Raw genomic sequence first — 16,095 nt, 5'->3', positions numbered from 1 at the left:
AAGAAATAGGGTAGGGGTTACTAGATTGGATAGAGTGAGAAATGAGGTGAGGAGGAGAGTAGGGGTGGAAAGGGAGTTGGGAGATAGGGCTGATGAACAAGTATTGGGATAGCTTGGACACATGGAAAGAATGAGTGAAGAAAGATTAGTAAAATAGGTGTGGAAGCCAGAGGTGGATGGAGTGAGCATGAGGGGGTGACCAAGGATGAGATGGATGGATGGGGCAAAAGGGGCATTGGGAAAGAGGGGAATGTCCATTGAGGAAGGAAGGGAGAAGACAGAAGGTAGAGGTGAGTGGAAAATGGTTGTGTATGAATGATGCTGTGATGCATGGGAGTGGTTGGGGGGTGAGGGAATATGTGTGAATGATATTTTAACACAGTTATATGTACATGAATTTTATGCTCAACCCATCCACGCTATGATAGTGCAATGGTAGTATGTATATGTGGAAAAGTATTATACACACACACTGAATGGTCCCCAGCACACACATATTGATTTTTTCAACCACATTAATTTGTCACTTTAATTCCATGCCATCATGATCAAGACTGACAAGGAGCTCAACGGAAACATATACAGAATCTGATACGTAGTCAAGCCAAGGACTTGAACTCAGCTGAGATGTAACAAGTGAACATTGACTTAAACTACTGCACTATCAAGAGAGATATAAGTTGAGCACAGTTTATTATATTTGTATGCATATACAGTATATGATCATCAGATGGTAGCCACTGACCTTAACAATGACATTAACAACATCAACCTTGCTCATTTTAGTGATCCCAAAACGCTGCAGGTTCCAAGCTGCAATTTTTATCTGTTTCCCAACATCCTTGGTTGTGTCTGCATCTGTTAGGGTTGTCCCAGCTACCAGGCACCATACTAAGAGTACCAGGACTGACATTTTGTTGTCAGCAGGCTTCTATGGGAACCTTTTTGAGGAGATGCAGATGGATATACCTGGGCAAGCAGGGATATTGAAATTATATAGTTTCATTTTAATGTATGATGGATATTCACTATGGGCTACTTGTTACTTTATGCCATACTAACTTAATCTCACATGTATAAAAGCCTGTTATCTTGAACAAATATGAGGTACTATGATGCATCAACTACTGTACATGAGATGACAGCCTGTTGTTGGTCAGGAGTTGGTCCAATCAAGAGCTACATTACAATCCTCACCTCCACTTGAAGGTGCACCCACAAGGAATGGGTCCTACATGATCTCCAGAACAGGCCCAATGTTTAATAATCTCTTCACAACTCTCCTACTTCCTCACAACTTCAGCTCTGAACATTTTTTCTACTAAGGATGACAGTATACCTGACCTCCCCCACCATCACCCACTTGCAGTGACAGAGAAACAAACCCAGGCCATAATACAACCCCAAAATACACAAGACCCATCATACATAGAGTAAAAAACATATTTTTAGAGGTAACAAGAAAAATACAACATATTTAGGGGCTTAGCTCCCCCAAAAACTTAATAGCTCCCCAAACTCTCAAGTTCCTATATTTGTATTTTTCTGTAATTTTTTGTATATATTGATTGCCAGAATAAAATTGCAAGTTATTTTGCAGTTTGATGTAAACTAATGGGTTTCGAGAATATTCTTTGCTGCAAACATATGTCCATAATTTATTATCTTGCAACTTGGCACCACCTACACATGCTTGTACTGCATGGACCACATAATGCCCAATGCACTGTTGGCCCTGACTGATGATCATAGTACATAAAAACATAAGAATGAAGGAGACTGCAAGAGACCATAAGGCCTACACTAGGCAGCTCCATATACATCACCACCTGTCATCCCCATCCATAAAGTTGTCTAACCATTTCTTAAAACGACTGATAGTTTCAGCACTCACTACATGGTTACTAAGTCTTCCATTCATTGACTACCCTATTAGAAAACCAATTCTTGCTTATTTCCTTCTTAAATCTAAATTTGTCCAGTTTAAAACCATTACTGCAAGTCCTGCCCTGTTGTTTTAATATGATGACCTTGCTTGCCTCACCCTTGTTAAAGCCTTTGATCCACTTGAACACCTCTATTAGATCACCCCACACTCTGCATCTTTCCAGAGAATGTAAGTTAACGTGCCTAAGCCTCTCTTCATAAGGCAAATTTCTGAGTCCATGTATCATTTTGGTCATTCTCTGTACTGACTAGTGAATTGGTGTCCATTCTATAGGACGGAGACCAAAACTGTACCGCATAGTCAAGGATGGGTCTAACTATCGTTAGGTAGAGTTTGACAATTACCTCTGCACTTCTATTCGTTACCATCCTAGCAATGAAACCTAATGCTCTGTTAGCTTTATTCCTGGTGTTAATGCACTATTCCCTGGTTTTAAAGTCCGTACTCACTAGAACAACCAAGTCTCTCTCACACTCAGTTTTCTCTAAAAGCGTTTTATCTAAGTTGTATCTATTTTCGGGGTTGTGTAGCCCTATGTTTAACATGCTACACTTAGAGATATTGAAGTTCATTTTCCATTTCACCGACCATGCGAACAATTTGTTAAGATCATCCTGCAGAATCTCTGCGTCGTCTCCTGACCTAATTAGGCGTCCTATTTTAGTGTCGTCCACAAACTTACTAACATCACTATCCCATCGTCTAAGTCGTTTATGTACATAATGAACAACAAGGGACCCAAAACTGAGCCCTGGGGAACCCCACTAGTAACATTGTCCCACCTAGATTTTACTTCATTTATGGTGACCCGCTGTTTTCTAACACTTTTCCTCCTATGGCATGGGCTTTGATTTTATTTAGTAGTCTCTGGTGTGGCACCTTGTCGAACGTTTTGTTAAAGTCAAGGTAAATCACTCGTAATTATCATTGTTATCTGACGTCTTATATACTTTAGTGTAAAAGGATAGAAGATTAGTCACACATGACTTATCCTTGGAGAAACCATGCTATGAATCACAAATTAAATTATGTCTCTCGATGTGGTTTCTGAGTCTATTTACTATTATTGATTCAAGCATTTTACCTATAACCGATGTCAAACTGATTAGCCTGTAGTTGCATAAAGACGATTTATCTCCCTTCTTAAAAACAGGAACAACGTTTGCCTGACCCCAAGCAGAAGGCACAAAACCAGTGTCTACCAATTTATTAAATATTTCAGTTAGCTGGTCGCAGATTTCAAATTTACACTCCTTAAGCACTCTAAAAATTTCGTCTGGACCCGGGGATTTTATAGCTTAGAGTCTTTCAATCTGCTTGACAACTTCTACTTTACTAATGCTGATATTAGATAGTCTACTTTCTTCATCCCCACTGAAAATCGGATCGCAGTCAGGTACCTCATCTAACCTCTCATTAGTAAACACCGAGAGAAAATATTTATTAAACTCCTCACTCATTTTTTCTTCTGATTCTATCATGACATTTTCCTCGTTTTAAATTGGTCCTATTTTTTTTTTTTTTTTTTTTTTTTTTTTTAATGTTCTATAGAGATGAAAGAAACCCTTTGGGTTGGATCTTGCTTGACTGGCAACCTTAATTTCATAGTTACGTTTCGCTGTACGTGTATTCTTTTTAACTAGCTTTGCCGTTTCGTTATATCTTGATCTAAGGTGTGTTCCCCCGTTTTTTTTTTTTTTTTTTTTTTTTTTTAACGTAAAGGCCTCTTTTCATTCCGATCCCATGTTTCAGTCTGTCCGTCATCCATTTGGGAGTATTACTATTCTTCCGTATTGACTTCAGGGGGATAAATGTATTTTGTGCATTAATAATTAAATCAATTATATTGCTATACATTTCATCCAAATCGCTGACCTGGCTTTTGACCCCCGCCCCCAAGTGACCTGACCCAAGGTGTGCATATTACCCTCCGTGACCCGACCCCTGGTCATGTCCCGACTACTGACCGCGCCGATGATGTCCTAACCATCCGTATGACATTTCGTATTGAATTTCAAATAGGTTTTTATATTGTCAAAATTGACTCTCCTTAAGCCTGGTACTTGGACGTTATTCGTACTTTTTAATTCTTCCCAAATAACATTAAATCTTATTTCTTGATGATCGCTAGAACCTAGACTATCTCCCACTTTTACGTTACTCATTAGGTGCTCATTATTAGTTAAAAGTAAGTCCAAGGTATTTTCTCCCCTCATAGGATCGGATCATTTGTTTTAGGAAATTATCTTGCACCACATCTAAGAATTTTTTCGGTTCCTGATCTACTAAGATTTCCCAGTCAATGTTTCTATAATTAAAATCTCCCATGATCACAACGTTTTTGTACTGGAACACTGCGAATATCATGAATCAGGGGATCAGTCTGCTCAATGCTGAGGTTAGGATGCCAATAATAACTTTCTTATTCTTGCCTATAATCTTCACCCAAATAGATTCCGTACTGTCCTCTTCCTTAATCGAATTGTTGATAATACAGTTTATTGTATTTTTAACGAAAAGTGCTACTCCTCCCCCACTCCTGCCAACCCTGTCCTTGTGAAAAAACTTACATCCTTCATTTCGATTTCCGGAAGGAAGTGTTTATCAGCCATGTTGATCCAGGATTCACTAATAACTATGATATCGAAATTCTCTACGCATGCTTTACCTCGCAGCAAATCAATTTTGTTTATTACGCTTCTGCTATTTCTACAGTAAACTTTAAGTTTATCCTCCCTCCACCTGCTTTAGCGATTCTTTTCACAGTCCCTCTCTGAGCTGTTTCTACTGCCTAAACTATATTTCGATACTTCCCCCCTACTCCCACGTAATCTACCCAAAAAACCCTATAGGATGCCTACTTCTCGCTCAAGGGATTCAGCAAGGAGCCGAAACCCTCTAATGGTTCAGCAATGGTGTCGCAACACTGCTGTGTTACTGTTTCCGTAAGTGCTATACAAGATTAGTAGTTTTTATTATGTTCAGCACCCCCAATATATATATATATATATATATTACATTGAACACCCTCAGATATTACGTTCAGCACACCCCAAATATGCAGGGAGCCCCATCCCCAAAGTCATAAGTTCTGTCTCTAGAAATAACGACTTACCTATTCGCTTGCTGGCCGAGAATACTGGCGATGTGAGCTTTATGCTCTCGAAATGTCCTGTAAGCCAATCTTTTGGGCTAGATACGACCTAATCAACTGCGGTCCATATGTGTGCGTCGGATAACCTTTACCTTGGCGAAATACTTGGAACTCTATTCACGCTTTCAACGTGGTGACGCACAGTGTAATTTTTTTTGTTTTAGGTTGTGCCTGATGATTTCATTCATCCGAGGAGAAGGGAGGGACTTTGAACAAACAGAACTGTTCAGAGTTCAGCTGAATAAAATCGTCACCCATCATCCAGGGCTAAAGGGTATATGGTACGTTACAGAGTTGAAGGGGATGGAATGTGCCGCAATTACTGAATGTTAAGCGGTGTTACGTCAAATCGTGTAAAGGACAAAATGTTCAGGTGTGCGTACACCTGCACGCCCTCATGATGGATGGAACAAAAAATTACACCAATCCCATCGCAGCAGATGAATCACCCTAGATCGTCAAAAGAATAAACGACGGAGAAAATTGCAAATGACTACCAGGAGATTTGGACAAGATTAATGGTTTAAATACCCACCCACCTCAGAAATATATGTGCATACCATCGATAAATTAAACCTTCGGTAAACCTAATTTCGGACCGTCAATTCCAGCAGCGATTCATGCAACTGACACAGTTAGTCATAGCTGACAGTTGCTGGATCTCTGGCTGACAGTTATGAGATGTTCCGTATAGTTCGCCACATTTTAATTGAACAACAGTAGGCCAGGAAAGTCCAACAGAGAATCTCAGGTTACTTCAAGTCACCTGACCCTCCAGCCAGCAAGATTCAGAGAACTCCAATGATGTGTCATTTCAACATCCTCGATGAGTCTACGTAGTATATCTTCCTTATACTACAAGATAAACCAGAGCCACAGAAAAAAATAATCGCCGCTTCTGACGTTAGGGCGTGTTCGTTTATTGTAAAGCGTTGAATAACTACAGTTCAGTACAGCATAGTGTAAAGGCCCAAATACACTGCCAATCATGATCGTGCAATCTTCGAGATTGCGCAGTATTTGAGCCCTACACTACTAACAAGATTGTGCAATCATTAGTTGACCCCTAAAGGCCCCTACACACTGTCAGTCATGATTGCACAATATTCATGATTGCTCAAGCATATCCTGTGTGATTGAGTGTTCGCGCAGATGATTGAGGAATTTCCAACACGGTTTGATTTTGTAAGCTCAAGCATAGTAGTTACACCATCATGAGTGATAGTTAGTGGCGATGATTAGGCCAACAGCTCAGTCTTTCCTTTGTAACCATGGCGAGCACACAGGACACTCAGGAATTTTGGAGGGAGTTCATCCAACCCCACAAACTCCAAGAGGTAAGTAATGATTGCTCAATCTTACTGATAGTGTGTGGCCCAAACACTGCTTGCACAATCTCGATGACTGTACAATCATGACTGACAGTGTATAGGGGCCTTAAAGCTTGTGGCGTGAAGATGAGCAAAGAGACAGCGTGCGTAGCCATTATTCTGGATTTAGACGTTGAGGAGGAAAGTAGAAGTAAGGGAAGAAAGATTTGGATGACAGAGTGGTTCAAAAAAGAAGTAAATTCACGCATGAAAATATACAGGAGTTGCTCCTCTCTGCCCCTGATGATTACGAAAATTATCTACGCATGGACAGAGATTCATTTATGGGTTTGTTGGAGAAGACTACGCCCCTCATAGAAAAAATGTTGACAGAGAATTCTGGAATTCTGGAATTCAAGAAAAGACCACCTCGCTTGCGCGGGATCGAGAGTGACGCGGTTTGATCGTGTGGCGGTATATTTAGGCGGTGAGCGGAGTGCCCATACGTCCGCCCGCCTATCTGCGCGCGGGGTGCATCCTCTGTCTTCTCGTTGGTAACGACGTTTCAGGTTGCTGCTGTATATTAATAGCGGGTTTTTGATTGTAAAATTAAACCCGCTATTAATATACAACAGCAACCTGAAACGTCGTTACCAACGAGAAGACAGAGGATGCACCCCGCGCGCTGATTGGCGGGCGGACGTTTGGGCACTCCGCTCTCCGCCGATATATACCGCCACACGATCAAACCGCGTCATTCTCTGTCAACAATTCAACCAGACAACACCTCCTGAAGATGGCTAATTAGAGCCGAAAGACGTCTAGAGGAAAACACCATGGACTTCAGTATCCTACTCGGAAATCTGCATCCAGACGACCGCACATTAGTGCGTAACATAGAAAAGATATTCTATAAACAGAATAATGCTATCTCAGCTGTTGACTTTAACAACGCATGCATATATATATATATATATATATATATATATATATATGTATATATATATATGTATATGTATGTATATATATATATATATATATATATATAAATATATATATATATACACATATATATATATATATATACTGTTTCGTGATCAGTTTATGAATCCTTCCCTATGATTGGTCGTTTCCTTTGTGTTGGATGCTGCTAGGGTCCTTCACGTCATCCTCTCCATACCAGTATGTAATGTTAATTTATTCCAGTTGGGCATGTTGCATTTATCACCAGTGAATCTGATGTTCTGTGTTGCCGCACGTAATTTTTGCTTTATTATATTCTCTATTCCTTCTGATGATTAACCAAAATAGTTTATGGAGCAACCGCCGCGATTTTCTCGCTTCTCCTATCTTTGTACTTTTTATGACATTATGTCTCTTGTCGTTAGTACTGATTGGTGTATCATGTTGATACCGATTTTTGAGAGGAGTTTTGTGGTTGGTTCTACTTATTAAAGCAGCAGGTCAGGACTCGCAGTAATGAAATTAAATTGGATAATTTTATATTTAAGAAGGAAATAGCCAAAAACTGATTTACCAATAGAGTGGTTAACAAATGGAATAGACTTAGCAACCATGGAGTGAGTGCTGAAAATATTTATTGTTTTAATAGAAAGTTAGATAACTTTATGGATGGGGATGATAGATGGTAATGGACATGTAACTGCCTAGTGTAGGCCTTATGGTCTCTTGCAATATCTTTCATTTGTCTGTCTGGTTTTCATTTATTATTAGTTATATGTCAATTTATTATTATTTACTATTTACCTGTTTGTTTATTATTTTAACTATACCTATGCATTTATTTGTGTATTGTATTTATTTACATTATTATAGTTTTTATTTGTTATTTCATTATTATGATTTTTTCGCATCCGACCTAGATATGGACCAAAAGGTCTCCTGTCGGCATGCTCCGCCTTTGTAATCCTTTGTAATCCTTCTTCTGTTCTTGTGATCTTTTCGATGGGTTTTAGAGGGTAGAGACCAAGGCAGGCGCGCAATGGGAAGACGATGTAAAAAAGTAATCGCATTTGGAAGAATATAAGAATGAAGGAGATTGCAAGTGACCATAAGGCCTACACTAGTTAGAACCATCGCCATTACCACCTATCATCCCCATCTATAAAGTAATCTAACCTTCTATTAAAACAACCAAGAGTTTCAGCGATCACTGCATTCGTTAATCACCCTGTTCGTAAACCACTTTTTACCTACTTCCTTCTTAAATGTAAATTTGTCCAATTGAAACCCATTACTACAAGTCCTGATCTGCTGTCTTTATGTGATGAGCTTGTCTGCATCACCCATAATTATTTAATCCCTTGGCCCATTTGAATACCTCAGTTCAAGGTAAAGTGGAAAGAGACTGAACAAGACAGGCGAAGATGGAGTAGACAGGCGTGAGTGGAAATTGGTCCACAGATAGGCCAAAATCTACCAGATTAAAGGGCTAATTTCCCTCCCATATCCCACCTCCAACCTCCATTTGAGTAACTAGAATATGACTTCGCTTACAGAAATCTAAACTTCTCTATGAACATTTAGACAGTATGTCTAATATTAGTATAGGTTTACAATCCCTTAGTTCATTATTCAGCTTTGCTATATATGACGGAATGATAGTTTCACGTTTGGAGATTTAAAAAATAAGACATCATAACCGAAGTCGATTGTACTCGAACGAACTCTCAACTGTCGGCGCTGGTGATACGGGGCATTCTTTGTCGTGTTTTACCAATGCTTCGTTTTGTTTCCAAATGCGTTCAGCCTTGATTTTTAATTTTTGTAAAAGGCCAAGTGGATATCTATGTCGGCTGAATGTCACAGTTATGCATTTATAATCGTCTTCTAAATATTCTCTGCATATTCTGAAAGTTCCTAGGAAGTAACTAATTGCTATGCCAGACTTTGCTTTCGTGCCGCGTCGAGATAAGTAGTGTATAAAGTTGTCTTTGTTGATGGGTTTCTGTGGACAGAAAACTTAAGGTGGCGGCACATTAGGCTAGCATGCTACTTGCTTTTGCTACTTCGTTTGAGTAGAAACGACGTCTGTGACAATATTCTAGACTTCCGTAAGAACATAACAATATGTCTAACTTTCGTATAGGCTTCTCTAAGTTCGTCATGCAGCTTCTCACTCTGTGACGCAAGTGATTTGACATTTGAAAATTTGAAAAACAAAAGACAGTAACCGAAATCGTTTCTCTTCAAATGAAGTAGCAAATGCAAGTAGCATATTAGCGAAAAAATGCCCAGTGTGCCACCACCGGTGTATCAGTGTAGAAATTGTAACATTCCATCCACCTTCTTTCCTACCGTAAATTAAATGTGCCAATTCATACTATCAATTATGCGAACTTTATTGTCTATGCTCTCATACGGGAGGGTAATAACTGTCGATCACAAGTACAACACGCGATCCAAGACCGTGATGAATCACGCGCAGGGAATAGTCAAAGTAAATTTATAATTTCATAGTGAGTGGTAGGGTGGCGAGGTAAATTTTACACAGAGACGGAGAAGTTCTGGCGAGGACGAAACGTCACTAATAAAACTTCAACAATTCCCTGTGTTTACCTCACCATCTTCCCACTACTGTCTTGCATAGATAACTAGTTATGATAGTTGTAGGAAAAGAAACAGGACTCATCGATTTAACGTCATTTCTTGTACTTTGAATAATTATGAGTGTGTACACTCATGCGCTTGACGGCGCAGTGGTACCGTTCGCGACCTAGTTCAATTCCCACCCAGGGCTGAAGTAATTGCAGCATCGCTGCACTGCGAGTCGTTACTCCAACTCTCGTGGGTAAGGAGTTATATGTGTGTGTGTACGTATATAAGGTCAGCATTACCCATAGTTCGGGCATGAATGAGCTCATAGCTCTCTTCTGGGATAGTAATAGCTGTCGATCACGAATCCAATACGTGATCCAAGACCATGTTAAATCACCAAGTTGCTGGTGTAATGGTTAGGATGTTTGCTCTCACACTGCAAGCCGTTACTTGTACAACAAATGCATTGAATTATATAAGCCTGCACACATTGAGAATCCCTCAAATATTGGGAATATGTTCCGAATTTTAGAAGATTTCGGATACCAGAAACACGTTTTGATATTCTGTATCTTCTGTATAGAAAAAAATAACTTCTTATTCAAGGAAGTGAAGTGTACAACAGTCTGTAAAATTTAGACTGTGACATAACCAAATTCAGCGCAACACTTGTACATGCACCGCAGCTGTGTTCTTCCTAAGATAAATGCGAAATTAAAAAAATGTCAGATCTAGAGATATCTAAAATCATTCTGGAGAATTATATCCAATATGGAGATTTATCTTTATCAAATCTAAGGTAATTTTTCCAATTTGGGAAATTTGTTCAAATCCGGGAAGCTAATCTTATCTAGGGCAGTTTGTCCAATCTAGGGAATTTCATAAAATCTATGCATTTTGGCTAATCTAGGGAGATTTGTCAAATATGGGGAGTTTAATCAAATCTAGAGCATTTTTGTCCAATCTGAGAAAATTTATCCAACCTGAGAAATTTAATAAAATCTAGGACATTTTGTTCAATTTAGGGAATTATATACAATCTGCAGAATTTCGTAAAATCTGGGGAATTTCATCAAATCTATGGCATTTTTCCAATTTAGGAAATGTTATCCCAATTTAGGAAATGTTATCCAATCTTAGAATATTTAAGGATTTTCATCAAATCTAGGAAATTTCATCAATTCTAGGACATTTTGTCAAAATCCAGGGAAATTTATCCAGTCTAGGGAATCTTTCACAACTGGAGCTAATATCCACTCAAAGAAGAGTGTTGGTGATTTTCTAATCTACCTTCTATCTGCTACCCTCTTTAAATCTTTCCTCTTCATAAAGACAGAAACGCAATCTATCGACCGCGAAACAGTTTGCGAGCATAATATCTGACAAAATACTGTACAGCAGTGGTTCCTGAACAAATGACTCCCTCATTTTTTATTAATATTATTATTATTATTACAAAGGATTACAAAGAAAGAGCACCCCGATACGAGACCGTTTGGTCCATAACTAGGTCGGACGCGAAAAAGAAAATAATAAATAAATTAATTAAATAGATAAATGAATCATGATAAATGATAAACATAATAACAAATAATAATGATAAATGAATAGCTAAAATAAAATACGATAAATGGCAGGCATTACAGTATATTACTTAGGTGTTTATCTAAATGAATTTAAAAACTTCGAACTGTACTACATTGCACTGCCTCTGCATGCAAGAAGTTTATTCCATTCAATTACTACACGGTTGGCAAAGTTACTTCAACCCATTTTCAAATTAAATCTACTTCCTGACAGTTTGAGACCATTATTTCTTGCCTGATTTGCATCCACTGTGAAAATTTCGTCACTTTTTATGTCGATTCCCTTTAGAATCGTAAAGACCTGTATCAAATTGCCCTGAGTCTACGCTTTTTTAAGGAAAAGGGGATTCATATATTTTAAGTCGATTTTCGTATGATTTATTTATGATATTTAGATTCAGTTTTGTGGCTTACCGTTGTACTTTTTCCAATCTGTCAATGTCTCTAATGAGATTCGGTGACCATACGGAAACAGCATATTTCAAATGTTGACGAACTAACGATTTGTATAGCTTGTTAATGACAGATGAACTTTAAAAATCAAAAGATCGCGCAATCAGCCCTTCAACTTTATTTGCTTTCTCTGAGGCAGAAATACACTGCTTAGATGATTTGGGATCATTACTATTAATAACGCCGAGATCATTTTCACTATACACTTTTGTTAATGAATTTCCAAATAACTTGTAATCGTACTTACTGTTATTTTTACCTATGTGCATAACCTTACATTTACTTGTGTTAAATTTCATAAGCCACTTTTCCGACCTTTGCTGTATTTTTTCTAAGTATTTTTGAATATCTAATTGATTTAAGTGATCATTTCCCATTTCGCACAGTTTTGTATCAGCAAATTTGGAAACAATAGATTTCAGTCAGTGGTCTATGTCATTTATAAATGCTTTGAATAGAAGGGCCCAAGAACGGAACCCTGAGGAACTCCACTTGTAACATTTTTCCATCTAGAAGTTTTGCCATTTAGAACAAATGTTTACGATCGTTTAACCAATTACTAGTCCAACTTAATAGGCTACCACTAATTCCGTGTGAAACTAATTTTGCAAGTAGTCTTTCGTATGGGACGGTATCTATATAGTTTCTTTTGTCATAATTTGAGATGACTGTGTTGTAGAATTCGAGTAGGTTAGTCACGGAAGAACGTTTCCGTCTGAATCCATGTTGGCTAGCATTTATCAAACAGTTACTTTCTAAATGGTGTTCGTTAGTATCTCTGGTGACAGTTTCCATTAATTTCCCTACGATTGAGATTAAGCATGTAGCTCTGTAGTTCACTGGATTATTTTTGTCACCCCTTTTAAATATGGAGGTGACGTTGGCTAACTTCCATTTTCTTGAGACATCTCCGGATATGATTGATTTTTGTACCTATCTTGTCCCGTAGTTTTGGTGTTAACGCCATGGCTTGTGGGGCACACTGCCTTATGTATGGTGAGATGGGCTCGTGAAACTTCTTTGGGATGTTGGAATGGCTGTTGTTGTGAGTGTAGTTTGAAATCAGTGTGATCAGCTCGATCATATTGATGAGGTGCTAATGTATATTTATATGCGACAATAATCTACCGCCTCTCTGGAGATGGGCTGGAACCATGAAAGTATTTTTGCACTGCCCGGGGATCGAACATCTACCTTTCGTGCTTGGAGGCAGGAACGTTACCCACTGCTCTACGCGGGTCTTGATACTATCATATATATATATATATTAATATATATTTATATATAATATATATATATATATTCACATATACATATGTGTATATACATATATATATATATACATGTATATATAAACATATATATAAACATATTTATATATATATATATATATATATATATATATATATATATATATGCAGAAACCGCCGGGGAATTTAAAAAACGGATACCGAACGTTTTCGTCCATTTAAGACATCTTTAAGTACCTTTGAAAATGTCTTAAATAGACGAAAACGTTTGGTATCCTTTTTTTTATTTTTCAATTTCCCGGTAGTTTCTGCAAAAATAGTTTACCGCGCGTTTTGCGATTTCTTTGCATATATATATATATATATATATATATATAATATATATATATATATATATATATATATATATATACATTCACACACACTGATATGGTCCCCAGTGTAGAAATTAATCCTTTAAAAGTAAAAAAAAAAAAAAAAAAAAAAAAAAAAAGATTAATATTTGCACTGGGGACCATTCAGTGTGTGTGAATAACACTTGCCCACACGCACATACTATCATTGTACCATCATAGCGGGGATGGGTTGAGCACCAAAATTCGCGTATATGTATGTAGCTCGAGCATACAAATATAAGAAATTGTACTTAACAAATATCTCTCTTGATGGCGCAGTGGTTAGTCACTGTTACTTTGATACGCCTGAGCTGAGGTTCGAGCCCTTGGCTTCATTTCGTATAATTTTCCGTATATGTCTCCGACGAGCGCATTGTCAGTCTCGTTCGTGATGACATGGAGTTAAAAGTAAAAAAAAATAATAATAATAATATGGAGTGATCGATAGAATTATACTTTGCACGTATGTAACTGTAGTTAATTGTTTTTGGAATTATTTCATCATTCTTATTCAACAATGATTTTTGTGCAGACGACTTCACGCCCCACTTGTGTCCTACTCATGATGTTGGGCTGAGTACTACAGCCGTTACAAAGGATTACAAAGGCGGAGCATGCCGACAGGAGACCTTTTGGTCTATATCTAGGTCGGATGCGAGAAAAAAAAGTCATAATAATAATAAATGAATAAATAAAAACTATAATAACATAAATAACAAATAAAGTACATAAATAAATGCATAGGTATAGTTAGATAATAAACAAACAGGTAAATAGTAAATAATAATGAATTGACACATAACTAATAATAAATGAGAGACATGATAAGACAAAAACAAATAATATAAAATAAATGATAATCATTACAGCATCTTGCATAGGTGTTTACCTAGATGATTCTTAAAGCTTCGAACTGAACTACATTGCACTGTACATGTACTAATTAGGTTTACTCAGAGATAGAAAAAAAATATGGTTCCATAATATGTGTTGTTTCGTATTATTATGTATTTCGAGCGTCGATAATCATGTTAGAAATAGAATAAGAAGCTTTTGAAAATTATAAGAATGTACACTTTCGAAACGATTTTTTTTCTACCCATTTGTTAGAATTGAACAGGTGTTGGTCAAAATACAGATCAGTTCGGTGTATCTGTGTGCCTTTGTGACAGGTGTCCTAACAGATCTAATGTATTTGATTTTATTATTTTTTAGAAATAATCTTAAAAAATGCCATACAGTTTTGAATGCCCGGTGAAGCAAATTAGACAACTACAGTATGTTAATTCATACTGAACTAAAAAGTAAACTTGTCAAATATGGAAGTTTTCTCTCAATAAGTAAAAGGGACATGCACCGAAGACACCCCCCCACACAAATCATCATCATCATCATCATCATTATCATCATCATCATCATCATCATCATCATCATCATAAAATGGGGGCATACGCCAGGGAGCGCGTCGCTTCATTCACACGCAGGCACCAGTCCCCACGGCAAGCTCCCAGGCAGGCACCCACTCACAGAACAAAAACAAATTAAACTCATTCAACACACACATCCCTCCCGATATCAGTATCCCGGGGATAAAGGGTTGCCCTTTCTCCCCTGCTGTACTGCTTAGGTCAACAGTGCAGTGAGGCATAGCTCCTCCACGGCAGGGAATGAATAAACATTTGAAATATATAGAAGATGGGGCAGCATCAGGACTGTGTTAATTCGTCATGGCTACCTAATGTGTACATGGATGGGGTGATGCGAGAAGTAAATGTGTGGGTGATGGTTAGAGGATTGGATATGATTTGAGATAGTGAAGTGAAAGGTGAGCCAGTTGTTGTTTGTGGATGACACTACGCTTGTAGCGGGGTCAGAGGAGTGTCAGAGGCAGCAGGTGGTAGAGTTTGAGAAGGTATGCGATAGGAGGAAGTTGATAGTAAATGTGGGTAAAACCAAGGGGAGAGGTTGGAAGCGGGTTGGAGGTTATTAAGGAGAGAAATTAGAGGAAGTGGATATTTTTTAATGTTTAGGAGTCACGTGTAGCAGGGAGGAATGAAAAGTGTCAAGAGAAATTCAAATCTGTTCGAGATGAAGTGCTTGAAAAGTATAGTGGACATTACGATGATGGATAAGAAATGAGATAAGGAAGAGTGGGGGTGGAGAGGGAGCTAGAAGACAAGGTAGATGAAAGAATACTGTAGAGGATGAATGAAGATAGACTAAGGCTGCCCGCACACGAGCAACATTTTATTGCTAGTTGTCACAACAAAATATTGTCACAATAAAAAAATTGCAGCAACAAAATGTTGTTCGTGTGCGAGCTCCCATTTGAAATAACGTTTTCTATCGCCTGCCATAATTGTGTTGTCGGAGAAATTGATCCGGCCGCAACTACCTCACAATTTTTTGTTGTCGCCTCAGGAAAAATTGTCCATGTGCGG

The 16,095-nt window shown here is 38.0% G+C and overlaps 1 protein-coding gene across 1 annotated transcript in view; it reads right to left on the bottom strand.

Annotated features, from left to right (window-relative positions):
- LOC143020699 (deoxyribonuclease-1-like) overlaps window positions 1-5,151 on the bottom strand; it is a 37,679-nt gene extending 32,528 nt beyond the window's left edge. The window contains exons 1-2 of the mRNA XM_076177351.1: window positions 5,064-5,151; window positions 746-969 (exon numbers count right to left, since the gene is read on the bottom strand). Of these exons, the coding sequence (XP_076033466.1) occupies window positions 746-913 (168 nt within the window). The 5' untranslated portion in view covers window positions 914-969; window positions 5,064-5,151. The remainder of the gene's footprint in view (window positions 1-745; window positions 970-5,063) is intronic.
- Between the last annotated feature and the right edge of the window lie 10,944 nt (window positions 5,152-16,095).

This window comes from Oratosquilla oratoria, chromosome 40 (assembly GCF_046742065.1).
Source record: "Oratosquilla oratoria isolate Oo_2021 chromosome 40, ASM4674206v1, whole genome shotgun sequence".
Classification (NCBI taxonomy): Eukaryota; Metazoa; Arthropoda; class Malacostraca; order Stomatopoda; family Squillidae; genus Oratosquilla; species Oratosquilla oratoria.
The sequence above is the reverse complement of the archived record's forward strand: the minus strand, read 5'-3'. Positions and strand labels throughout refer to the sequence as shown.